Consider the following 27,926-nt stretch of genomic DNA (forward strand, 5'->3'; position numbering starts at 1 on the left):
AGTCTTGTGAGAGGTTTGTCAATTTGATCGAACATTTCAAAGCTTTTTGTTTCATTTGTGTTTCTCAGTTAACTTTTTTCTGTCCCATTCATTTCAGCTCTTTATTTTTACATTCTGCTTGAGTTTATTTTGCTTTTTCCCCCTAGTTTCTTGAGGTAGTAGCCTTGATTTGCGATCGTTCCTCTTTTTAATTGAAATATAGTTGGTTTCAGGTGTACAGCAGTGGTTCATATATATATATATATATATATATATTTTAGATTATTTTCCCTTATTGGTTATTACAAAATATTGAATATAGTTCCCTGTGCTATACAGTAGGTCCTTGTTGGTTATCTGTTTTATATACAGTAGTGTGTATATATTTTCACTTTCATTCTGTTAAACATATATCTTAAAATTTCCCTTGAGACTTAACCCATGAATTATTTAGAAGTGTGTTGTTTAGTTTCTAAGTGTTTGGAAATTTTCCTTTTAGCTTTCTGTTATTGATTTCTAATTGATTCCATTGTGGCCAGAGGACACATTTTATATTATTTCAATTCTTTTCAATTTGTTGAGGTTTGTTTTATAGCTTAGGAATGGTCTATCTTGGCATATATTCCCCAGGTACTTGAAAAGATTGTGCATTCTGTCATTGTTGAGTGGAGTGTTTTTTAAGTGTTTAGATCACATTGATTGATTGATGGGATGATGTTGAGTTCTATATCCTTTTTTTTTTTTTTGGCCGCACCACATGGCTTGTGGGATCTTAGTTCACTGACCAGGGATTGAACCCGTGGCCTCAGCAGTGAAAGAAGTGCAGAGTCCTAACAATTGGACCGCCAGGGAATTCCCTTTGCTGATTTTCTATCAAATTGTTCTATCAATTGTTGAGAGAGGGATGTTGAAGTCATCAACTATAATTTTATATTTGTCTGTTTCCATTCATTTCTGTCAGTTTTTGCTTCACATATTTTGCATCCTTATTACTTTGTACATAAAAATTTAAGATTGCTGTCTTCTTAGTGGATTGACCCTTTTATCACTATGACACATCCCTCCCTATCCCTAAATTTCTTGCTCTAAAGTCTACATTATTTGATACCCATCTAGCCACTCCTGCTTTTTTTTTTTTTTTTTTTTTTTTTGTGGTACGCGGGCCTCTCACTGTTGTGACCTCTCCCGTTGTGGAGCCAGACTCCAGACGCGCAGGCTCAGCGGCCATGACTCACGGGCCTAGCCGCTCTGCTGCATGTGGGATCTTCCCAGACTGGGGCACGAACCCATGTCCCCCGCATCGGCAGGCGGACTCTCAACCACTGCGCCACCAGGGAAGCCCTAGCCACTCCTGCTTTTGATTAATGTTTCAAAGTATATCTTTTATTCCATCCTTTCACTTTCAGCCTCCCTTTATCATTATATTTGAAGTGAGTTTCTTACAGATACCATATAGTTCATATAATTGGGTCATATTTTTAATGCACTGCCAATCTCTGTCTTTAATATTTAGTGTCTTGTTATTTAATGTAATTATGATGTATGCATATTTAAGTCTGCCATTATTTTTTATTTTCTGGTTCTCTATGTTTAATATTTTTCTGTTTTCCTGCCTATCTGTGGGTTAATTGAACAATTTTTAAAAATTCCATTTTGATGTATCTATCGCATTTTTGAGTGTACCTCTTTCTATAGCTTTCAGAGTGGTTGCTCTAGGTATTACCTTGTAAGTACATAACTTGTCACTGTCTACTGGCGTCAATATCTTACGTTTGAGTGAAGTATAAAAAACTTACCTCTCTTTATGCTCTTGACCCTCCCATTTATAATTGTCTTATTTCCTCTATATACATTGAAAACCACAATAGACAGCTATAATTTTTGCTTCAACAAACATAATTTAGAAAACTCAAGAAAAATACAGTGTACTGTATTTATCCATATTTTTACTCTTTCTGTTCTTCCTGATGTTTCAAGATTCCTTCTTTTATCATTTCCTTTCTGTTTCAAGAACTTCCTTTAGTCATTCTTTTAGCGCAGGTATGCTGGGAACAAGTTCTCTTAGTTTTCCTTCATCTGAGAATGCCTTGATTTTTCCCCCTTTATCCCTGAAGCATATTTTTACTAGATATAGAATTCTGCGTTGGCAGTTCTTTTCTTTCAGAATTTGAAAAGTGTTGTGCCACTTCCTTCTGGCCTTCATTGTTCCTGATGAGAAACCAATTGTAATTTTCTTTTACACACATAAAATGAGACATTTATTATGCCAAAGAATGGGCTTTATTTTTCATTTTCCCAAAACACTAAAATAGCACACGGCATAGTAATTTAGCACACAATATAAATATATGCAGTCAAATAATTCTGAAATTGGTTAAGTCTTACTTTGGGACTCCTTAAAAACTTACACTCTTAAGTGCCTTTTATCAAAGTTATCAACACACAACAAAAGGAGTTAACCCAGAAAAATCTAAGTGTAGAGATACCTTGACTCCTATAAACTGGAAACCTTCTATAAGGGAAATACTTGATTTGCCTCTCTGTAACTGAGCAACGACAGATAGCCTCAAGCTCCTTTTTATTTCAAATAACACTGCTAGGGTTCCTAATTAGAGAAAGGTTTATCTAAAGGTAAGGTTAATGTTGCAACTTTCACTGTAGGGCCTCCATTTATTGCATTTGAAGTGGAAGGAGAGGCATGTGAGAAGAGAAATCAAATTTTGTTGACAAAAATTCTACAAAATGCAGAAATGGGGCTTCCCTGGTGGCGCAGTGGTTGAGAGGCCGCCTGCCGATGCAGGGGACACGGGTTCGTGCCCCGGTCCAGGAAGATCCCACATGCTGCGGAGTGGCTGGGCCCGTGAGCCATGGCTGCTGAGCCTGCGCGTTCGGAGCCTGTGCTCTGCAACGGAAGAGGCTACAACAGTGAGAGGCCCACGTACTGCAAAAAGAAAAGAAAAAAAAAAAATGCAGAAGTGGTAACAGCTTACCATCAACTCAGCCTGGCTCAGAGCAAGTACAGAGGGGTTGATTTTACAAATATCTACTTCCATTAGATGGTCAGAGACAGTCTGGAGAGACAGTATCTGGGACTGTAGCCCTTTAGAATGGGTGTTGAAGGCATATTAAATGCTTCATGTTAAATCTTTAGGGTCTAATCTGATATTTATGTAGGATATATCAGTATTCTCCTTGAAATGGTTTCCCAATCCTGAATGTCTTTCAAGCACAATTTAAAAGTCAAAAATTTCCTTCCATATCAACCAGCTTTCCATGAATTTGAATTCCACTTACTTTAAGTCTATCTGGTCATACAAACCAAAGCAGGAGCTTCATGGCTGCATGGTTTGCATCCAGACTTAATGCAAAAGAAATCATTTAGGACTTTAAAAATTTTTATTGTTCTGCTTGTACCTTAATTATGACATAACAGATTTGCAAATTCAAAAGCTTGTAGAGCCAGTAATGCCAGTGTTATCTGCAGATCATTTGAAGTACTTTTTTCACACGAAAGCATTTTCTTGTATTCTACGGTTTGCTCTGAAAACATGAGCTTTGAATGGCCAGGGAAAACACATTTTGTCTCATCATTCAAGAATATTTGGGGATGTGCTACAGCAGTGTAGACAGGATGGAATGCAGGCAAGACAGTTCCAACTCAGAGTCTTGCCTCTCCAGAAAAGCACTTGGTGGTTCATCCTCACAAATCCCCATTTCTGACCATTTTTGAGAGGATGGTAGTCCTGACTCCCCAGGCTCTCCTTTGTGGCTCTGTCCTCTGTGGCTCTCAGTGGCTGTGGGCCCTCCTCCCAGCCAGTGCCTCACCTGAGCTTCTCCAGAGCCACAGGACACCCCAGCAAAACACTCTTTTGCAGGAGCAAAGAACAGATCCAGTCTTCCTCTGAACAGCTGCTGAAGCTGAATTTCTTCTTATTGATTCTTGCAAACATGGAAGTGCTTTGTTGCCATCGTGAAGCAAGAAGCTGACCTCACTCAGATCATTTTCATTTCCAATGTTAACTCATTTTATGAATTACCATTTACATCAACTGCAAGCTTATTCGTCCTGGAAGTTATATCTGATGGGCAAGGGCTCTCCTTCTGCGTTCTGTTAAGTCTATACAGCATTTTGTCTGAGTCATCACCTGCTCCCTTCTCTTCTGCGAGGCGGATGCTGAGAGTCCCTCATGCTAGGTGTTCTCTGATGCCCTGAGCCTAAGGACACGTCTGTCAGTCCGAGGAAGGCCTTCGATGGATCTCAATATGAACCTGCATGTGGACTTTGAGCATCATGGAAGCTATGATGAAGACGTAGGGGAAGTTGATGCGCAACCACCAGGCCAGGTCTAAGACGAGCAGTATTTGGGTCAGCCCCTTGCACAAGGAAGACCCTGTAGGAGCTGGTGGCGGCCGAGTGTAAGAGCCAGACAGCCCCACAGAGCTGCTGCCATATAGACCCACCACCGTGATGTCTCCTGGCCTCTGCCCTGGCAGGTAAGATGTCATTTTTGACTGCTTTCAATAATTTTTCTTTTTTCGTTCCAGAAGTTTGACTATGATGTGCTTTTGGTGTGGAATTTTTTTAGTTTATCCTGTTTGGAGTTCATTCAGCTTTTTGAATCTATAGGTTTTTATGTCTTTTGATAAATTTGAGAAATTTTTTTAGAAACTGTTTCTTTGAACACTTCTTCATCCCACACCATCTTTCTCCTCTTCTGGAATTCCAGTGATATGAATGTTATATGTTATAGTCTCAGATTTTCCTGAGGCCCAATTTTTTATTATTTTTCAGTCTATTTTTATCATTGTTCAAATTGGCTAATTTCTATGGTTCCATTTTCAAGTTCACTGATTCTTTCCTCTATCCTCTTTATTCTGTTGTTGAGCTCATTCTTGGAGGTTTTTTTTTTAATTTGTTATTGTATTTTTTTAGTTTTAAATTTTTAAATTGGTTTTTCGTATATATCCTACCTCTTGGTTGAGACTTTCTGCTTCCTTGCTGAGACTTTTTCATTTATTTCAAGTATTCATAATTGTTTGTTGAAGCATTTTTATGATGGCTGCTTTAAAATCCTCGTCCGGTAATTCTAACATTTGTGTCATCACCGTATTGCTGTTTGTTGGTTGCCTTTTGTCACTCAAGTTGAGATCTTCCTGGTTCTTGGTATGATAAGTGACTTTTCATTCAAAGTGATTTTTCATTGAACATTTTGGGTATTATGAGAATCTGGATCTCATTAAATCTTGTGTTTTAGCAGGCCTCCTCTGATACCTTTTTTTTTTTTTTTTTTTTTTTGCGGTACGCGGGCCTCACTGCTGTGGCCTCTCCCGTCGCAGAGCACAGGCTCCAGATGCGCTGGCTCAGCGGCCATGGCTCACGGGCCCAGCTGCTCCGCGGCACGTGGGATCCTCCCGGACCGGGGCACAAACCTGCGTCCCCTGCATCGGTAGGCAGACTCTCAACCACTGCGCCACCAGGGAAGCCCTGATACCTGTTTTAGCTGGCCTCAGGTACTGCTCCAGCTGGGGAACAAGACACTGCCTCGTTACAGCCAGATGGAGATGGATGTTCAGGTTCTCCTCTCTGCCTCAGTTGACACACAGAGGGGAGGGCTCCTTGTCACTGCTTGGTAGAAACTGGAGTTCAGGCTCCACTGTAGGCTGTGCTGACATAATTCTGGCTAGGAAGGGGAGCACCCTGATGCTCTTCATGTATTCTCCATTGACAATGCAGAATGGTAGATGGAAGTGCATGAATGGCCTCAGTTCTGCTGAGAAGTGGGAAGAAGTTCTGACTGTCAGTTAGCCTTCCTCTGACACTTCCTAGTAGAAGGGGCAGGGCACCTAACAGGAAACGGGAGAGGAGCCATGTTAGCCCAGGTGGAGATAGAAGTCCAGTGTTCGCATGTGTTCTCCACTCACACTGCGTTGGGAGAGACCCCCTTTAACACCTGACCTACTGGAGCATTTTGTTGTAACCTGGAAAGGGTGAAAGTCTAGGCTCTAAACATTATCTTTGCTGGTAGGGTCTTAGTTTTGTTGTTTTTGTGTGTTTGGCTTGAATAGAGGGTTTATTACATAAAAGTTTCTGTCTTGTAGGCTGCCCCTTTCCTGGTCCATTGGCTAAAGGGAGTAGGCTTTTCTTGGGCCTTTCTTTATCTGCACTCAGAATTTCCAGGTGGCTGCCTTTTCCAGTAATCACTATAGAATATAAGACCAATAACAAAATCCAGGGAACTTACCACTGTATTGTTCCTTGGTTCCCAGGATTCCCCTAACCAGTCTGCCTTCTCTCTTCCCCCTTTCAGAATTTTATATTTGTTTTATATATCATGTTCATGGTTTTTAGCAGTACTTAGCAGGAAGAATAGGGAAATGTTTGTGTACTCCATCTTTTGGAAGAAGAAGTCCTTTCTATTTTAGTGTGATGGTATTGTGGTACAGTCTTCAAAGACATATATTATGTCTGGGGTCAACTTCAAAAAATTGGGGTGGGTAATAGGTAGGAATATGGATCAAACGAGATTAGCTATGAATTGGTAATTGTTGAAGATGGGTGATAATACATATATGTAGGTTTATTACCCTACTTTATTTTTGTATATGTCTGAAATTCCCCTTAAAAAGAAAACCATTTCCTGACTACCCAGTCTAAGTCATGTTACAAGCTCTTGTCTGTGTTCTCCACTACAGTGTAAACTTGATAACAAGGACCCAGTCTATCTTGGTCACAATTACAGCTCCAAAGCTTAAAACTGACTGGTATATAGCTGGCATTCTAATTACCATGTTTCCTCAAATATAAGATTCCATAGATTATAAAATACATTTATTTTATGTACCATTAAAAAATACTGCAAATTAAATTATGATATACCACCAAGTTTTAGAAGTATTTGGATTTCAGATGCTACAATGTGAAAAAAATGTTTTAGAATTAATGAAATATGATATCTGTGGAATAAATGAATACTCTAAAATACTACAAGGTCAAGATTCTGATGACGATGCTTCATAACATGTTCAAGAGCAGATCAGGGTATATTTTTGAGAGTATTATCAATTCTACAGTGAGTATATTTCTTCCCAAATATTGAAATTTTTTATGCCCAACTTTATATGTTCTTGTTACAAATCTTAATAGAAAATGCAACATTCTGCCATGGTCTCCCATCTTTTCACCACCAAGGACCCTTTTATTATTTTATCCCCAAGGTTCCCATATTTTGAAATATTTTGATGCCAAGTAAAATTTATTTTTTCCTTGATATCAAGTAAAAGCTAATTTTCATTTTTCATCTATTAAATGTATAGTATTCAAACTGAGGCAATATAATTCCAGCTAAAATAAACGTGACCTTCTACCTACCCTGTGTGGACTCACCATAGGGAAAAGTAACATTTCTATTAGGAAATCTACTTTTTAGCATCCAGTGCCACTTTCTCAGAATCCAAGAACCAGAGATGGCAGGCACTTGAGATGATAGGAATCAAGATGGCAAGAAGCCACATGCCAGCTCCTATATTAAGTCAAGAAAGGGCATTTAGGTAGCCCATCTAAACGTTATAAGTTAGGCCATTTGTTTATACAACTCTCCAACAGAGAAAGTTGTGTAAGGGCATTAAACACTCTGGTGAACTGACATCGTCCAGGGGCCTATTCGAATTTCTAAATTGTTAGCATAAAAATTCAATTCGTTTTTCTAGGTTGAAGTGCAACACAGTAGTGAAAAGAAAATGATACTTGTGGGGTTTTTTGTATCACCCTCTCTCTGTGCCTCAGTTTAGATCTGAGTGCAGAGGACAAGTCATTCATCTTTGCATCCCTGAGCAGACAGTTCAGTGGTTGCCCAGAGAAGGCACTTGTGTTTGTGAATATGTGAATGAATGGGAGGACGGTGGTCCTCAGAACCTTCAAGACATCTTCTTATTTGAGCTCTCTTGAGGGAAGATGGAAACTAGGAAAAGGAAATGAACAGGAAACATGACCTCAGGAACCTGGCAAGGAAGAAAAACTAATGCATCCTGAATTCTCTTTACCTTTGGAAAGTTCCTTATGCCTGTGACCATTTCTACATGCCTAACACCTAATGTGGAATAACAAATCTATATGCAAAAACTTGAACCAAATACCTAAGACACATAATACATTTTTTAAATGAGAGCATGGGGCTTCCCTGGTGGTGCAGTGGTTGGGAATCCGCCTGCCAATGCAGGGGACACAGGTTCGAGCCCTGGTCCAGGAAGATCCCACATGCCACGGAGCAACTAGGCCTGTGCACCAAAACTACTGAGCCTGTGCTCTAGAGCCCATGAGCCACAACTACTGAGCCCGCATGCCACAACTACTGAAGCCCACGCACCTAGAACCTGTGCTCTGCAACAAGAGAAACCACTGCAGTGAGAAGCCCGCACATTGCAACGAAGAGTAGCCCCTGCTCTCTGCAACTAGAGAAAGCCCATCTGGAGCAATGAAGATCCAACAGAGCCAAAAATAAATAAATAAATTAAAAAAAAATAAAATGAGAGTATGTATATTAGGTGGTACCAAGGGGATCAAAATTTCTTCTCTTCCTAGAAAAATCATGTAAACATTAGCACAGATCTCTCCTTATCCCCCAGGTTCAAAATCATCATGACCTGTTAGCCCTACATTTAAAATAAACAGGAAAAATAAAACCAGTTACCAGATGAACAGTTTTGGTTGTCTTCTTTGGGAAACCTTCCACTTTAAAGGCTCAGTAGGTCTGTGTGAATCTGGTGAGGAGGGACTAAGGGGACTCCAGTGGGCACGGAGCACAGCAGTGGGTCAGTGGATTCCGGCAGTTTGTTCTAGTAAGTATCACACTAGGACCCACTTCCAGCCCCCAAAGGACAGGATTAAATATTCTGAGCTCACGTTCCAGGAATGGCTGGTCTTTCCCTTCCCTCCAGAAAAAGGACTGGGGCAGATCCACAGGGTTGAGAGGAGGAAGGACACACCTTCTTAACCTTTGTTTGTCTTTAAAGCAGACTTCCTAGGAGGCACTTCTTCCTTACATCAGAAAAAAGCCATGAATATGCAGCCACATGGATTGGGGATGACAGAAGAAAACAGGTGAGAATCTATGCAATTGCTTCTCTTCCTGTTGAAGTGTTAAAGAATATAATCCAGTGACTTTTTTGTTCCGTCATATTCTTGGAGTGGGGCAACTTAATGCTTGGTTTCCAAAGCAATATATTATTGGATAAGTACCTGACATAGCAATCCTGGAGCTTGGTTAGATCTTCTTTTCAATCTCGCTTTCAAATACCTATCTTCTTGCCTTTAGTGTCACTTCAACCAGGAAGAAAAGAGGTAAGTCTCTCAGAGACCACTTAATATACCCCACTGAGAACTAGTTATTTATGATGAAGAATAAGCTGTACTGCGAACTTGGTAGAGAACAAGAGTGTCAGAACCTTTGCTCTACCAGATTACAAAGTAAGTCTCCTTTCATAATGAACTCCTGGAAGTTGAGATGGTACTCCCTAACGTCTGGGCATCTGTTAGCCCATGGGTAAAACGGGCTAAAATATATAAAGCAATGAGCACAGTCCCTAGTGTACAGTAGGTGCCCCATACATGTTTCTGGTCAACTAAAGTAGTTGGCATTTATTAAGGACCAACTGAGTGCCAGACCCTGTGTTCGTTGCTTTATATACAGTATTTCTTGGTAGGTGCTAATAACCCATTTTCTAAATGAGTTAATAAGTAAGGCTCAGCAATTCAGTTTATCCAAAGAAGGTTAAAATGTTAGCTGGGGATACAGTTAGCAATTGAACCCAGCCGGTCTGATTTTAAATCTCACGCCCTTTCCATTAGTCCACATTGTTTCCTTAAACTGTTATTGTACATTTGAGTGAGCTAGATAGAAAGTGAAAAGCAAGTAAGTTATATTAAAAACCTAAGAATTCTAAACTGAAAATATCCTTTCATGCCTCAGTAGATTAAAGAAGGGAAGGGTAAACAACATGTAATAAAAGAAACCCTAAATGAAAGAGAACAAAAAGGTGCTGTTAAATGTCTTAAAATAGATACAAATGTTAGTTCAGTGTCTGATTTTGTCCCTCTTTTTACAGAGGGCCTTTAGGAACAAAGTAATCATGTTCTCTCCACCACCCTCCCCACCACAAAAAATGGACATTATTTCTCTCTATATATTCCTCATGATTAAACCGTCCCAATTCAAGAATGTACTAGGACAAAGAAGTAGGCAGGTTTTTATTCTTGAAAACCCCTCAACAGAAGAAAGGCAGTCAGGAAGATGGCCTGGTCACCAACCTGTTCAGTACTAAGAGCTGAGTCTTAGTACCTGTATTCTGTAATATTAGGCTGGGAGGTCTTCTTACCTGGACTCAGTGATTTGTCTACCACATGAACCTCCTAAACTGTTCATGCAACGTTTTAAAGAACTGTTTACTTAGTCTTGGGGCTAGATAAGAGGGAAAGAATACAGAGATAGATAAAAAGAAATGAAATATACCATGAATGCTTAACCAAAGCATGGAATGGGTTGGGAAGGAAAGAAAAGACTTTAGTACCAGTAGAAATAAAGCCAGACACCTTGGACTCAGAGATGATGAAAAATCTTAAAAAACGTCATCATTGACAAGTGGCTGCCTTCAGGTGCCAAATTCCACTAACCTCTCAATCTCTATATAAACAAAAAGAGTTGCAGATGCTGGCCAAGGCCCCATTTTTTCCCTGCCAATATTGATACCAGGTGTTTGGACCTTCTACTTAAAACTCCTTATTAATAGGATTTGACCACCAATAGCTTTTCCTGACAGTTGACTATAAACTAGAACTTCAACAGTATGGTTTAGAATTACTTTAGAAATATAAGTAAGTGCTTCTGTGATTAAACTCTACTCTCAGTTAACACAGAATTGACACTGGCTTTAACTTCTGAGAGACATTATTATTTATGTTTGTTGCCCATTTTAAATGGACACAATTGTAAATAAAGAATTTTAAACAGAGCCCCTAATAAAGCCTAAACCTAATCATTTCCACAATTCCAGTTTATTTAGATTTATGTGCTTGCATGTAGACACACTTAAAGAACATATATTTTTCATATATATGAAATATAGATGATATGGGAGTTTGACAAATGATTTGTTAATGAAAACTTATTAACTATATAACCTTTGAGTACCAGAGAAACTTCACTATGTACAGATCACCATGAAGTTCCCAGTTTCTAAACTCTGGTTATATGAATATGCCTCAAGTACCAAGGAAAAAACAATAATCCTAATTCAAAAAGAAAAAGAAAAAAAAAAAAAAACCCAAGAAACAAAAGATCCTTCAAGTCTCTTGAATCTGTTTGTTTTTTAAACACCATTTGGGAAACTCTTTTATTCTACATTTCCTTCCATTTAGGTCAGTTTCCAAAAACAGTATCAATAAAAATTGATCAGGGAAAAAGGACAGACAAACCATTACAGATAAAGGTGATGTCACTAAATAACTTTCTGGAAATTATTCTGCCTTAAAATACTAAAACTTTTAACGTAGGGGATCTGCATTGTGTAACATGTATGGAAAAAAAAAAACCCAACTCTTAATTTTCAAAAATCAAAAACTCCAACAATGCAATCATAAGAAGAGTAGGGGGTGAAAGGCTCACAGGGAGATCTTTAGCAGACCCAGTTAGTTAAACAGATTCTAGGATTTCACCTTCTTCCCTGGCATCTGCTAGCTGCAGAGGCAATTTGTATAATATACAGGCATCAAAAAAGAGACCTGACAGGCTGAGCACAAACTTTCATGAAATTTCACAAGAAATCTTAATGGGCAAAAGAAAGAAAAATCAAAGAATGAAGACTGAAATAGAAAAAAATGGAAACAAAATATGTCTGAATCTATGTTTGTGGAAGGGACTGCATCCTTGCCTACAAATGTGGATTATATACACATTTATATTAAGTCAGTTCATATGTTACACCTGACAGTTCAGAAAGGATGTTTCTCATGAGAGGTGGAAGGAGGTTCTATTCACTTGGATCCTCAGGCCCCAGTCCTTTGTCCTGGCTGGTTGGTGGTCTCCGCACAAGACTCAACAGCTTGGTATATGAATGGATAAAGCTTGATGTCTGGTCCAGGGGTGGAACAGTTTCTACATTCTTCATTGTAATATCGTAGCAACAGCTTATATACTTCTCCTGAAGAGCAGAAAGCCAGACCAATTTGCACATTAAGGTATGTAGATGGATAAAACTACTACAGAACACTTCAGTTTTGCCTTAATCTAAATAATATATGCTCACATTTGGCTTTTGAAAATAGAGCATGAAGGCTTTATTTAAAAAACAGCCTGGAAGGCTTTCCTGATATAAAGTTAAAATTTTTAGAATACCTTAAAGAACTACTTATTAGTTCATAATTAAGCAGGCTATACATGGTACATCATCCATGCATTGTTTTGGGGGAGTTTGTGGCAACTCTAATTTTACATTTAGCTCCCATATAGCCAAGGCCTTTCAGGTCCAGCTGAACAGTAGGATGGAGGTATGCTGGCAAATGTCTGATAAACATGACTCAGAGTGAGGCCACTTAGGTTTTAACTTACCTGCCATACTTCCCTCTTTCAGTTTTCTATACACACAAAGTAAAAAAAGGGACACTATTTCCAACTTCTCAGCCTTAAATTATATAGCTGACGTACTCATTCAAGATTGAGGATGAAAGTTTGCCAGAAAAAGATTCTGCAAGTGTTGCCCCTCTAAGACCTTGTTGCCCCATCAAAATCACACTTCCATTTTTTCTTAGCCACTATGATCTATCCAGATTTAGCAAGTGCTCCTCCTGGATGGTATACAATCCATTTAGATACCAAGTGTCAAGACTATCCCCTACTTACCAACAGTCAGTTTCCTTTCAGTAAGAAATGTGTGCATGCTGTAAATGTCTCTCATCAATTCTGAGTCCCCAAAGGTGAAATAAACCACATCTCGCTCAGCTACAGCAGCTGCCAGTATCTGTATTAAGGCTGTAGCAAAGAGAAGAAACACAACTATATTATGACACTTCACATCAAGAGACCTTCTGTTCTTTCAACCAGGTAAATTATAGCTGGTGTGTCATAGCTTTATCCTGGATTAAAGATTTATAAACCTAATATACACGTTATTAGCAATGGCAAATACAGGATGAATATAAATCATCTAGTTTTGTGACTGAACAGACATGCTGCTGAGAATATCATCAAGCCACAGAATTCCCATGTAAGTAAGCATCTTTGTGGGAAAACAAAGGAAGGTGCATCTGAGGCAGCACAGTTAAGGCACTGAAGTGGTTTTTTCACTTACACTAATCTGGAACTAAAATTTTTGTGTTTGCTCGCTTGATTTAATTATTTTATCTTATACATAGTCATTGTTTTTTTTTTCTGTCAAAGGAGTCTCTGTGATTTCCCATGACCAATATACTTGGGAGGTTCTACTGTTCTCATTAACCCTACAGCAAGCAAGCATTCTCAAAAATGGGTTAGAGAAGACACCCTTATCCCTCCTGCACTCCCACCTCCACCCAATCACTACAGCATGGAGTGAATGTTACTGAAAACATTGGACAGTAACTCTGGTGTACTGGAAAAGGAAAATCATTGAGGACCACTGTCCCCACAAATCACTCAGCCTGGAGTATATTTCCAAAAGTTAAATTCCTTTATAATCTTAATCTCAATAGACAAAATTTATTTTTTTATTATTTTTAAAAATAAATTTATTTATTTTATGTATTTTGGGCTGCACTGGGTTGCATTGGGTCTTCGTTGCTACGCATGGGCTTTTCTCTAGATGCAGAGAGCGGGGGCTACTCTTTGTTGCTATGTGCAGGCTTCTCACTGTGGTGGCTTCTCTTGTTGCGGAGCGTGGGCTCTAGGCACACAGGCTCAGTAGTTGTGGTGCACGGGCTTAGTTGCTCCACGGCATGTGGGATCTTCCTGGACCCAGGCTGCAACCCGTGTCCCCTGCATTAGCAGGCAGATTCTTAACCACTGTGCCAGGGAAGCCCGACAAAATTTACTTTAAATAACAAAAATGAACAAAGGTACAATAAATGCCCTTTTGCTAGTAACATATCTTTTCCCTCATAAAATGGGAGATGGGAATCAAACTAAAACACTCTGGAGGATAAATATAGTTTTGATTTTTTGAGAGCATGTTAATATTCTACATATTCAAAACAAAATTAAAACAATAAGAATGGGAATGGGGAGGAACCTGTAACTGAAAGCAAAGTAAAACAAATGAGCCTAATTTTATTTCAAAAGAATAGCACTACAGGGAAAGGAAAAATGAAAGGATGAAAGTAAGAACTAATCCAAGTAACTTATGAACACACTATTTGACTAATATGCCTTCAGTCTTGGGCAAGGAGGAAAGAATCGCAAACAATTCCCAGACTCTTTTTACTAGATTTGCTTACCACAGTAGTACAGGTGAAGCAATTCTGAAACTATTTTAAAATATATTTCAGGACTGAACAAATGAGTTAATTTGTTGATGTTGCTGGCAGCTGTAGTTCTCAGTATGGAAGAGGGAATACAACACGGAATGGGAAAAGACAAAAAAGAACTCTGTGGTGATTGATAAGATTGAAATGGAAGGCACTGGTATGTACTCATGACTTCTAAAATATGTACATTTGTGTATGTTTGAGTGAGAGAGAGAGAGAGAGAGAGTGTGTGTGTATGTGCATTTCTTAGTTTTGTCTGCTGAAAGGGCCAAAAAGAAGACATCTCAGTAGCAATGAGCACATCTAGTGCCCAGATCTTGGTCTCTAATACCATTCCACCTAACAGAGCTGTATTCCTCAGGGAACACCTGATTCCATGGTTAGGACAGGACAGGTACAAGATGAACCCAGAATGTTTTATTATACCAGAAAGTGAAGAAGTGCTCAAAAACAGGAAAACTGATGGATGTTTGTCACAAGAATATAGGAGCCAGTTTGAAGGAGCTCCTACTAGCCAAATCTGGACAAGCTAAGCACCAAAATATTATGTACAGTAATAACTTACAAATCACTGAAAAAATATAAATTCCTGAGTTCACAATGATAATATATAATAAATAGAGAGAAAGAAGGGCTTTTACTCACAGGAGAAAGCCAAAGTAAGTCGGGAGGGAGTGCTAGAACGAGATAATCCTCTTTTTGCAACCATCATGGTAAAGACTGGATCAGGCAAAGATCAATAAAGGATGCTAAACCTAAGGGAAATTTTGTCTCAAAGTGTCTTCCTACAGACTACTTAATTAACTACAAGAGAGGAAAAAAACTCTGCAACAGTGGAAAAATCAGATAACACCTTGACTGGGTGATCAAAATTAACATCACTAATGGGGTCGGATGACTACTTAAGTGCCTCCAGACACTATCACCTAGGTACTGCTCTGATCAAGAATGCATAATATAACCCTAATTATGAGGAAACGGCAGATAAACTCAAGGAATGTTGTATTCTTCAAACATGTCAATGTCATAAAAGAAAGACAAAGAAAGGCTGTGGAAATACTCCAGATCCAAAAGGAGGCTCAGACATTAACTAAATGCAATACCTGACCCTGGACCCTGTATTGGAGGGCAACATGGCTACAGCGGGTTTGATTAGGGCACCTGATAAAACTGCAACACAGATGAGAAGGTTAAAATATTATATCAATGTACATTTATGAATTTATAACTGTAATGTGTTTATTTAAGAGAATAGGAAAAACACTGAAGTATTTAGCAAAGGGGGTATAATGTATGTAACTTAAGCTCAAATCGTTCAGAAAAAAATTGTATATAATACACAAGCATATATGTACATAAACATACACAGTTTAACTTTTTGTAACTTTTTGTAAGTTTGAAATTATTTTCAAATAAAAAGTTTAAAAAATTATGTAGGAAGGAAAAATATTTTTAAGATGAACTAGTAAATTTGATATAGCTGAGTATTCCCAAATTTGGGAAACAATCTAAGACATGAGAATACATGTGAGATTCTAAAATACCAAAGTATATCCTAATTTCCAAACTAATATTTATTGAGTATCCCCAACATGCGAGGTACCATGACTAGGCCTCATTAATCTTGGAGTGTTGTAAGTAATTATCTCAAAATAGAGATACATTTTAATTAAAACCACTCAACCAACTTGTACATACATTAAAGCTTCAGTACACTCAATTTTAAAAGGTTCCTAATTAACCTAAACTACATATAAAAAGGGAAACCAATGAACCATCATCTTTTTCTACCAAGAGGTATCATTTTTTTTATCTTTTGGTTTGAATGAAATTTGGCTTTAAGTATTTCCTATTTAAGAGACAGAGAGGAGAGAGAGACCCAAAGAAAAGTCCTTTTAGTCCTACTTTGTCCTTACATACAGAAATACTAGATCACTGGTCATTTGCCATTTATGAAATAAAATATTAATAAAAACATTTAAAATGTATCTCCCTATAGAGTTTAAGTTTTAAATGCTTCACAGGCCGCTTTGTCCCTGTGGATAGGCTCCTGGAGCTAAGCTTGACAGATCTACCAAAAAAGAGGCTGCATCCTAATAAGAGAACCAGTTCATACTACATTCTTGATTTCACATCCATTTCTGTTTGGGTACACATGGTAACAAAAGCTGGGACTGGAGACTGAAGACCTGAGCTCAGGCCTTGCCCTTCTGCTAGCTATCTAAGCTCTATGACTTTGGCCAAGTCACTTAACTCTCCTGCCTGCATTTTCGCCATCTGTGCAATGAAGAAGTTGAATCAGATGATCCCTAAAGACTCTTTCAGAGTATAATTCCATAATCTGTTATAACTTTTCTCCTTGCATTGGATATTAGACTATAAATACACAAAGGAAATTTTCAGAAATTTAAATTAATCTTGACCTTAAATACATCAGTAATCACTAACAAAAGATCATTTTAAACAGAACTGTCTTCAGACCTCACTACATCCCCAAGATCTTTTCAAATCTAGACAATTATGTCTCACAATTTAAGTGAACTCTCCTGTTATCACAAGTTAGATGAGAATAAATCACAAATCTAATAGGGTGTATGGACTGACTCCAAGTATGATATAAAACCATCAAATTCTAACTTCAAGCACAACTAGGTGCCAAAATAATCACTTTAAATTAACCTGCAGGGAGCTTGGTTTTAATTTTCTTTTTGGCATCAATGTTAAGCTGTGAAAATTCTTCAAAAAAATAATAATGTCAAAAAACAATTCACAGTGTCCTCTTGTAACAAATGAACCAAACAAAAAATGAGTAAAACCATGGATACTTTATACCACAGGTATGGTCTGAGGCCATTAGCATGTAACATTAGTAACAACTGCTAACACTGAGCTCTATACTGTAGCATGCTGAACGTTCTAGCAGCTTTTTTTAAAGGACAAACTCAAGATTCACAAGGATTAACTCACTTAATCCTTACAAAAACTGAATAAATGTTAGTATTATTTCCATTTTGAAAATCAGGAAATAAAGGCACCAAAAGATTAATTAACCTGTCTAAGGTCACAGAGCCAGAAAGCGGTGGAGCTGAAATTTCTATTTGTCAAATAGAAATTCATTAAGCTTATTTTATTTGCAAGTCACTATTAGGTAGTGAAGGTAGGGAATGGGGATAGAAAAGAAAATGCACAGGACTGCATCAAGATAGCTTCAAATTATGGTAAGCTAGCAATGGCATAATCTTTCACAAGTCAGATAACACAGTACGGAGAGGTACAAAAACTAAACACTGAGGATGTGCAATGAGAAATTGACAAAAACACAACAGAAAGAACTTTAGAGCACCACTTGATTCCTTCAGAAAGCAGGCAGACAAAACTAGAAAAATATAGGGTCTGATCTAATAGGTATAGAATCTAACAAAGTATAAATTCTATACCCTTCAGAGACATCTTTTCAAGTGCCAACATAATATATACAACAATTATGTTAGGCCACAAGTAAAAGCCCAAAAAACTCTTAAATAGTAGAGATAATTTTATCTATACTCTTTGATTACAATGCAATAAAATTAGAAATAAGAGATGAAACAAACATAATTTGCTTTAAAAACCATGTAGAAATGGTTTCAAGTTATCTCCTAAAAATCTCATGGGCGCCTGGTGGTACACTTAGGGGGCAGGAGCCCACTCAACAGTCTCTACTGAGATGGGATAAACAATGCTGCAAAAAACAAACAAAAAAAGCAAAAAACAGTGCTTCTACTCTATCTAACAATGAGAAAAGGCCAAGTAATCTACAGAATCATAACTTTTCCTGAGTCTACCAGAGAGCTGAGTTTTCAGGGCAACCAAATTACAACAAGCTCTACCAAGAAAAGACAAAACACATGAACTATTATCTTGAAAGAACACAGGAGAAAGAGGCAGCTACCATAGAAATGGGCGAGAATAAAATTTTGAAAGCCAAGTGTGAACTGGAGGTGGGGGTAGTGTCACTTTGTAATAACTATGAGCCCCAGAAAGGAGAATTCACATTCACTCAAAAGCTCTTTTCCACGGGCCTCCAGAGGGTCCTCAGAAAGATGAGGGGCCAGACAGGAGGACAGAGAGAGCCCCCTTTGGTTCCACAAGCCCGCAGGAGGTAACTGGCTGCTGCTGGAGGACAGGCATCAAGCCCCTCTTTCCTATGTCCCTTCTTTCCTACCCTCTGGCTCATAGGGCCATTGGCTGCCTGGGGCAGAAAGCTGTTAATCAATGTCTGTTGAATGAATGAACATATGAAAAATATTCTCTTACTAGTTGTTAGCATAACGTACAATGAAAGCCATTCAAAATTAAATTGTTACAAACTGAAAAACTCATGCACAGTTAGGCAACAAGCATGTTAAAAAATATTTAGCCTTATTTCTAATAAAAGAAATGTAAGTTTAAGGGTTTATTATATGCCCATGTTCTCCCTCCATGAAGTTTTTTGTTTGCTTGTTTTAACTGTCCTTCCTCCCTTCTTTCTTATAGGGTAGGGATAGCATCTGATGGTTCAGATGAGTCTTCCTGAAACATTACTAAGACCTAGGGACAGATAAAGATGGCTAGTTCAGAGAAGTTAATATTGGCCCTGTCTTTATCTGCTCTCAAAGGGTTTTTGTTTACCAACTTTATATAATCTATCAATACTTTGAACTGGACCATACCTTCTGATTCTTCTCTGTGCACCCGCTCTGCCTCCCTAATGTTGGTTCATCAGCGAACATCTCTTTCTTAATACTCTCTTCTCTTGGAGATTAATCTAGGATTTAAATGCTCCCTTGCTCATATATGCTATGTGGCTAATGAGAAAGTGGGCTTATAAAAGAGGGGTTTTTACACAGTTTCAACGGCTGACTCTTTTTTTTTTATACAATCAGAATATAATTGACATATAGCATTATATTCATTTCAGGTGTACAACATAATTAGATATTTGTATATGTTGCAAAATGATCACCACAATAAATCTAGTTAACATCCACCACCACACATAGCTACATATTTTTTGTGATAACTTGCAAGATTTACTCTTTTAGCAACTTTCATTTTATAACTGGAAATCTGTACCTTTTGACCTCTTTCACACATTCTGTGCGCTCTCCATCCTATACCTCTGGCAACCACTGATCTGTTCTGTGTATCTATGAGCTCTTTTTTTTTTTTTTTTTTTGAGGTTCCACATATAAGTGAGATCATATGGTATCTATCTCACTTAGCATCATTCTTTCAAGGTCATCCATGTTGTTGAACATTTTTAATAAGATTTTTAAAAATTACAAAAACAATAACAGATTTGATGCAATCTCTGTCAAAATATCAATGGCATTTTTCACAGAAATAAAATAATTCTAAAATTTGTATGGAAACACAAAAGACCCTAAATAGCCAAAGCAATTTTTTTTTTTTTGCTGTACGCGGGCCTTACACCGTTGTGGCCTCTCCCGTCGCGGAGCACAGGCTCCGGACGCGCAGGCTCAGTGGCCATGGCTCACGGGCCTAGCCGCTCCACGGCATGTGGGATCTTCCCGGACCGGGACACAAACCCGTGTCCCCTGCATTGGCAGGCGGACTCTCAACTACTGCACCACCAGGGAAGCCCGCCAAAGCAATTTTTGACAAAGAATAACAAAGCTGGACAAATCACACTCCCTGATTTCAAACTCTACTACAAAGCTACAGTAGTCAATACAGCATGGTACTGGAACAAAAACACACAGATCAATGGAACTGAATAGAGAGCCCAGAAATGAACCCATATTTATATGGGCAATTAATCTATAACAAAGGAGGCAAGAATACAAGATGGGGAAAAGACAGCCTCTTCAATAAATGATGTTGGGAAAACTGGACAGCTGCATGCGAAAGAATTAAACTGGACCACTTTCACATACCATATACAAAAATAAATTCAAAATGGATTAAAAGTAACACCTAAAACCACGAAACTTCTAGAAGAAAACATAGGCAGTATGCTCTTTGACATAAGTCTTAGCAATGTTTTTTGGATATGTCTCCTGAGACAATGAAAACAGAAGCAAAAATCAACAAATGGGACTACAGTAAACAAAAAAGCTTTTGCACAGTGAAGGAAACCAACAAAACGAAAAGGGCCACCTACTGAATGGGACAAGATATTTGCAAATGATATATCCAAAAAGGGGTTAATATCCAAAATATACAAAGAACTCATACATCTCAATGCCAGAAAAACAACCAACCAGTAAAAACTGGCCAGAGGACCTAGACAGACATTTTTCCAAAGAAGACATACAGATGGCCAAGAGGCACATGAAAATATGCTCAACATCACTAATCATCAGGGAAATGCAAGTCAAAACCACAATGAAATTGCACCTCACACCTTTCAGAATGGCTATTATCAAAAGACAACAAATAAGTGTTGGTGAGGATGTGGAGAAAAGGGAACCCTTGTATACTGCTGATGAGAATATATATTGATGCAATATATATGGAATATAGTATGAAGGTTCCTCAAAAAGTTAAAACTAGAACTACCATACAATCCAGCAATTCCACTTCTGGGTATTTATCTGAAGAAAATGAAAACACTAATTAGGAAAGATATATGTACCCCTATGTTCACTGCAGCATTATTTACAATAGCAAGATATGGAAGCAGTCTAAGTGCCCATCAATAGATAAGTGGATAAAGATGTGGTATATATATACAATGAAATACTACTTGGCTATAAAAAAGAATGAAATCTTGCCATTTGCAACAACATGGATGGACCTAGAGGGTATTATGCTAAGTGGAATAGAAAGACAAATACTGTATGATTTCACTTATGGGTGCAATCTGAAAACAAAATAAATGAACAAACATAACCAAACAGAAACAGAGTAATAGATACAGAGAACAAACAGGTGGCTTCCAGAGGGAGAGGGTAGGGAGGAAGAGAGAAATAGGTGAGGGGGAAGATGTATAAACTTCCAGTTGCAAAATAAATGAGTCATGGGTATGAAATGTACAGTGTAGGGAATACAGTCAGTAATTACATAAGATCTTTGCATGGTGACAGAAGACAACTAGACTTATCATGGAGATCATTTTGAAATATACAGAAATATAGAATCACTATGTTGTATACCAGGAGCTAACGTAATATAAGTAGGTCAATTATACTTCAGAAACAAATAAACAAACTCGTAGGAAAATATGATCAGATTTCTGGCTACCAGAGGCAGGAGGCTGGGGGAAAGGGAATTAGATGAAGGTAGTCAAAAGGTACAAACCTCCAGTTATAAGATAAGTAAGTACTAGGAATGTAATGTACAACATGATAAAGATAACTAACACTGCTGTACATTATAAATGAAAGTTGCTAAGGGAGTAAAGCCTGAGAATTCTCATCACAAGGAAAACAGTTTTTTTCTACTTCTTTAATGTTGTATCTATATGAGATGATAGATGTTCAGTAAACCTACTTGATATTCATTTCATGATGTAAGTCAAATCATTATGTTGTACACCTTAAAATTATATAGTTCTGTATGTCAATTATATTTCAGTAAAGCTGGAAAAAACCAACAAAACAATATATGCTCACAACAGAAAAATAATCTCGGTAATTGAGAAAATTACACAATGAGAATCTTGTGTATACTATACTACCCTTAATAGTCACCAGAGCAAGCAAAGCCACAGTCTGAGAGAAAGGCTTTTATGCCATGAAGAAAAGAAACAAAATGAACACATTTATAAAGCTTCCCAAATTGTCCATCACAAATGACCAAGGCTTATGGTAGACCTTGTTTCTGGATTGATGATATGAATCTACTCATTTATTTTACTTAAGAGAAAAACAGAAAAAAGTGTCTGTCATAAGATCAATAAGCCCAGAGTGAAAAACAGGCTTCCTCAAACAAATTCAGGATGATAAAGAATTTCATAAAATAAAACCCAGAAATTCCTTCTTCTATAGACCTTCAAAACACCAAAACTGACAACATGTGGTTTTTGTTTTTGAATATGAAGAAAATATGGGTGAAAGCCTTTAGAATAAAGGAATAGAGAAGATTTTTCTAAGCATGCCACAAAAATGTAAACACATAAAACATAACTCCACGTGACAACAACTCAACAGGCTCAAATACATAAACCCTATGAGTATCCTTTGTAATAAAATTATAATAGCACCTTCCTGGGTTCTGTGAGTCATTCTAATGAATTATCAAACCTTAGAGGGGTTGGTTGTGGAAAACTCCCAAGACTGGTAGCCAGCTGGTAAGAGGTGCAGGTGGGCGGGGGGACACCCCCTCCCCAGACTTGCATCTAGAGTCTGCAGTAGGGGCAGTCTTGTGGAGGATGGGTGTCCTTAACCCGAGGGTCTGTACTAACTTCAGTGAGTTAGTGTCAAGACTGCACTGTAGCACACCCAGCTTATGTCACCAGCTGGGTTGACAAAAATAGTAACCATGCTAAGTAATAATATAATACTATTCTCTATAATTGACACTCCTGAGAGGAAAGCAAACGTCATAATATGGTAAATGACCAGTAGCTTTGTTGATAGGTTTGTGATTTTTCTACTATGAAACTATAAAGGGCAAGAAATGTTTATCCTTCTTGAGTACCGAAATGCCTCCTTATCTGTGCCATTCATGCAGCTCTCCCAAGCTACAGTCCCCCACACTGTGTACCTCTATGAAAGCACTCATTACTATGTGCTGCATTTGTCTATGCCTCTCTCTCATATGCTAGACTGTGAATTCCAAAGCAGGGACTACATCTTATTCACCTTTGTATTCTCAGGGCCTACCACAGTGCTTAGGCAGTGGCAGATGCGCCGTAAGTTTGGTGAATGAAGGAGTCAGTCATCAAATAGCTCTGTCCATAAAAAATCACTTCTGTAAAGGAACATGCTTGAATGGGTGCTTTGGCTTGAAACTTCATAGTAATTTTGGCCTCTTCTCTCTCTTTATTCAACTAAATACTGTGTCTTATAGATCAGAGATAAGTGACCTCTGCAGGTAAATAATAAATAAAAATACGGATTCCTTCATATACAATAAGAAAAAAGGATGGTGTCAAATATTCTTTTTCTCTTCTTTTAGATCTTTGTGGTTAGAAATCCGGTTTGAAGGACTAACTCTTCTCCTTAGTCAAAATACTATTATCCTTCTTATAACAACTGATTCACTCACCTTTTAATCTAGCATCGCCCCCAAAGGCACCACAGCCCCAGTTTCCTGTGGCCACTGCAGAAAGATTCTCTGAAGAAACTCCAGGACGAAGAAATCCACAGTAAGCCTGCAGGATGAAAGAAATATCAAAGCATGTGAATGACTAGACACTAACAGTATTTCTGACTGATGTACTAGGATCAGTATCCATTATCAAGCTTATGTTATCTCTCTCTTTTTTTCCTAGGGGCCAAAGTACAGGGGAAAAAGAGAAAATCCTGGGATTACACAAGGAAGAGAGTAAGAAATGATCAGTTCTATTATTTATTTGCTTTGATGCTGGGCAAATCAAAGCCCTTAAACCATTACAGGTCTCAGTTTCTTTTTCCAATTCAAACAAATATAAAGGAAAATATCAGATATTTTAAGAACTAATGGAATCCCAATCACAAACCACAAGGGATTAAAGGACAGAAAGGCATTTAAGACACTTTTATTTGAAAACTTTTGATTACCATTTTTTTCATTAAGGTAAAGAGTTACTATTATGCTTCCTCACCACTCTCTCTCTGAATTATTGGGACTTAGATTAATAACTGTGATTAGCTTTTAAATGTGCTTCCTGCCACTGAAATGCTTAAACAACTATAAATAAAATGAGCAAGTAACTATATATAAAAAGGATTCCTATACCTGGTTACAAGATAACCTTTAATATCCCTTCCAGCTCCAAGATTCTCTAGTTTCACAGCTCTGTTTTAAGCTAGAATATTTTAAAATTTGCCAGTAACCTGAGAAAAGTACAATATATCCTGAGGATGCTAAGTTTTAATTAAATGAACAGCTCATTTTGTATATGAGAAGACTGCAGTTTAAGGTCCCAGAGTTTCTGATTTCTATTTCTTTGCTGTCAGACAAGTTGGTCTTTCTGCCTCCAAAGGGTTCTTAGTTTTCTGAAACTATCAGACTATATTAAGAGGTTTAAAATAATAGCAAAGCAAATCTCCCCTGAGCTTTCTCAAGTACCAAACCCTAAAATATAGCTTATGTATAACAGTAAATAAAATAGAAAGAATGATGTGTGACAAATGTTTCCAGAGAAAAACCAAGGATAAAGAAAGATGCTTCTATGAAACCCGCACATAGAAATACTGTAAATTGCTCTCTGAAGTTGCTACAAGGGTATAAAAATGTATTTTATACCTGTCTGGGTGGATTAACAAGGCCATTCCTTCCCCCCCCTCCTTGGCTGTAAATCCTGACAGATATTAATTATAAGTTGGTACCAGACCATTACTCAACACTGTGGTACAGAGCTTACACTAGAACTCACAAATTACCTGTATAATCAGATGCATGGAGCATCTGAAAATCTCAGGTCAAAACTATCAAAGAGCTCAATTTTTTTGAGTAGGTTCTTGAAAGATACAGTCTCTGCCTTTATGCCAACAAGGGGGTGAACAGACTTTCTGTCAGAATAGACATAACTTTGCCACTTGCTTTCCTGTCAAATTCTCCAAATATGTCTAGAAGAAAAGGAAGATTTCTTAGCCTCCTAGTTTGTGTCATCTCTGTTTTATACCATCAGAATGGTTTTAGTTTCTTTCACACTGCTATCTCTACATATCTGGGCTAACTTTTCTTTAATGAGCAAAAATAGCTTAGTAAGACTAAGGCCTAACAACAGAGAATTTGAAATATTTAGATTATTAGAAGCAAAATCTAACCAATTTTACTTAAAAAAAAAATCTATCTTGAAAAATGACCATAACAAAAAAAAACCCTATAAAACTGAAATTAACCTGCATTTGGTTAAGTAAGTAAAATAAAATGAAACTTTAAAAATGTAATCAGATAGAAATTAAATGATATAAAATACTTACACAGTAATTAGGTATAAAGAATAACTGATGATTCAATACAAAATTCTTTTTTATTCAAGCCTAATTGATTTACAATATTATATTAGTTTCAGGTGTACAGAGTGATTCAGTATTTTTATAGAATATACTCAATTAAAAGTTATTACAAGATAATGGCTGTAACTCCCTGTGCTATACAATATATCCTTGACGCTTATCTATTTTATACATAGTAGTTTGTATCTCTTAATCCCATACCCCTAATATGCCCCTCCCCGCCTTCCCTCTCCCCTTTGGTAACCACTAGTTTGTCTTCTATATCTGTGAGACTGTTTCTGTTTTGCATATACATTCATTTGTATTATTTTTTAGATTCCACATGTAAGTGATATATAGTATTTGTCTTTCTCTGTCTAACTTATTTCACCAAGCATAATATTCTCTAGGGCCATACACTTTGCTGTAAAAGGCAGAATTTCATTCTTTTTTATGGCTGAGAAATATTTCCTTGTATACATATCCATTTGTCTGTTGATGGGCAGGGCACTTGGGTTGCTTCCGAATCTTGGCTACTGTTACAAAATTTTTATTCTGTTTGAACCAACCATTTCTCTATGATGGCCTAGTGGCGTGGGATGGGGGGGCAGAAGGAGGGAGGACATTATATAATGTAAATACATTATACTGTTTGCTAAATTAATAATTTAACAATTTTTGTCCTAAAGAGTTGTTCATGACTTCCCTGGTGGCGCAGTGGTTAAGAATTCGCCTGCCAATGCAGGGGACACGGGTTCAAGCCCTGGTCTGGGAAGATCCCACATGCCGCGGAGCAACTAAGCCCGTGCACAACAACTACTGAGCCTGTGCTCTAGAGTCTGCGAGCTACAACTACTGAGACACGTGCCAAAACAACTGAAGCCCGCGTGCCTACAGCCCATGCTCCACAACAAGAGAAGCCACCACAATAAGAAGCCCACGCACTGCAACGAAGAGTAGCCCCTGCTCTCTGCAACTACAGAAAGCCTGCGTGTAGCAACAAAGACCCAACGCAGCCAAAAATAAATTTTAAAAAAAGAGTTGTTTATATGAAATCAATCTACCGTACTCGTCTAACTTAAACTAATACATAGTTGGTATTGAAAATGATTTTCTGATGTTTTAGAACACTGTGATTTCTTAAAAACAAACATAACATAAAAAGTTCCTTAAGAATCTTTTGGAAGAGAATAAAATAATATTGATTAAGAGTCTTAAAATTATACTTAGATTCAGTAACAGTAATTTTATAAATTTCTTCTTTTGTAAATTTCTTTTATTTGATTAAATAACTGTACAAAGATGTTTACTACATTATAGATAATAGAGAAAAACTTGGGACCACCTATTAGTTCAAAAACAGTGGCTAAGTCCTAGTATATCAATCCAACCAATTTTGTGGCCATTACACATATTATTATAGGGATTTCCCTGCCAGTCCAATGGTTAAGACTCTGTGCTTCTCCTGCAAGGGGCACTGGTTCAATCACTGGTCAGGGAACTAAGATCCCTCATGCCATGTGGTGCAGCCAAAAATAGGTACATAGATAGATTTTAAAAAATCAAATTTATTTAAAAAAACATCATGAAGATCATTAGAAAGTATGAAAAATATAATTTATGGATAAATTAAATAGATAAATACAATATTATAGGTAACTTTTGCACACATTTATATGAAAATTAGTATTCATGTGGAAAGACCTACAAAAATGAAAACAATTATTTGAAAGGTAAAATTATAGATGATTTTTTATCTTTAAAATAATTGTAACATCAGTAAATTGATTTTGCCTTTTTAAGATGCAATATAGGGACCTCCCTGGTGGCACAGTGGTTAAGAATCCGCCTGCTAATTCAGGGGGACACAGGTTCGAACCCTGGTCCGGGAAGACCCCACATGCCGCAGAGCAACTAAGCCCACGCACCACAACTACTGAGCCTGTGCTCTAGAGCCCACGAGCCACAACTACTGAAGCCTGTGCACTGCAACAAAGAATAGCCCCCACTCGCCACAACTACAGAAAAGCCTGCACGCAGCAGCGAAGACCCAACGCAGCCAAAGATAAATTTTAAAAAATAAGTATAAATAAATAAAAATTTTTAAAAGATGCAATGAAAACACCATGTAGACCTTAGATTTCTCATATGTGAAATCAAAGACTAGATTAGGTTTCTCTATGGTTATCCTGATTCTATACATTGAGAAACTTAAGGGAAAACTCATTAAAAATGATACATTTTGAACTAATATTCCTGAAAAGTAACACAGACTTCAAGAAAAGATTATAAATGATCAAATGTTGAGCTTCTTAGAAATATCAGCAGCAAGTATTGATCAGTTGTGTTAATTAAGCTCTGATTTAAGAACAATCCCCTTCCAAACT

General features: G+C 37.5%; 2 protein-coding genes across 9 annotated transcripts in view; both read right to left on the reverse strand.

Annotated features, from left to right (window-relative positions):
- Window positions 1–2,887: 2,887 nt before the first annotated feature.
- On the reverse strand, window positions 2,888–3,909 carry FAM220A (family with sequence similarity 220 member A; the record flags this gene model as incomplete). The annotated part of the gene is given in 2 exon segments (XM_032608019.1): window positions 2,888–3,594; window positions 3,597–3,909. Coding segments are annotated over 2 exon segments (513 nt in total), but the record flags the coding sequence as incomplete, so codon positions are not given.
- Window positions 3,910–6,793: 2,884 nt separating this feature from the next.
- Window positions 6,794–27,926, reverse strand: part of PARG (poly(ADP-ribose) glycohydrolase) — a 116,762-nt gene continuing 95,629 nt past the window's right edge. For all 8 annotated transcript variants that reach the window (XM_032608007.1, XM_032608013.1, XM_032608008.1 and 5 more), the window contains 3 exons: window positions 23,663–23,768; window positions 12,870–12,998; window positions 6,794–12,171 (listed from right to left, as the gene is read on the reverse strand). In XM_032608007.1, the coding sequence (XP_032463898.1) occupies window positions 12,017–12,171; window positions 12,870–12,998; window positions 23,663–23,768 (390 nt within the window). In that variant the 3' untranslated portion in view covers window positions 6,794–12,016. The remainder of the gene's footprint in view (window positions 12,172–12,869; window positions 12,999–23,662; window positions 23,769–27,926) is intronic.

This window comes from Phocoena sinus, chromosome 16, assembly GCF_008692025.1.
Source record: "Phocoena sinus isolate mPhoSin1 chromosome 16, mPhoSin1.pri, whole genome shotgun sequence".
NCBI lineage: Eukaryota > Metazoa > Chordata > Mammalia > Artiodactyla > Phocoenidae > Phocoena > Phocoena sinus.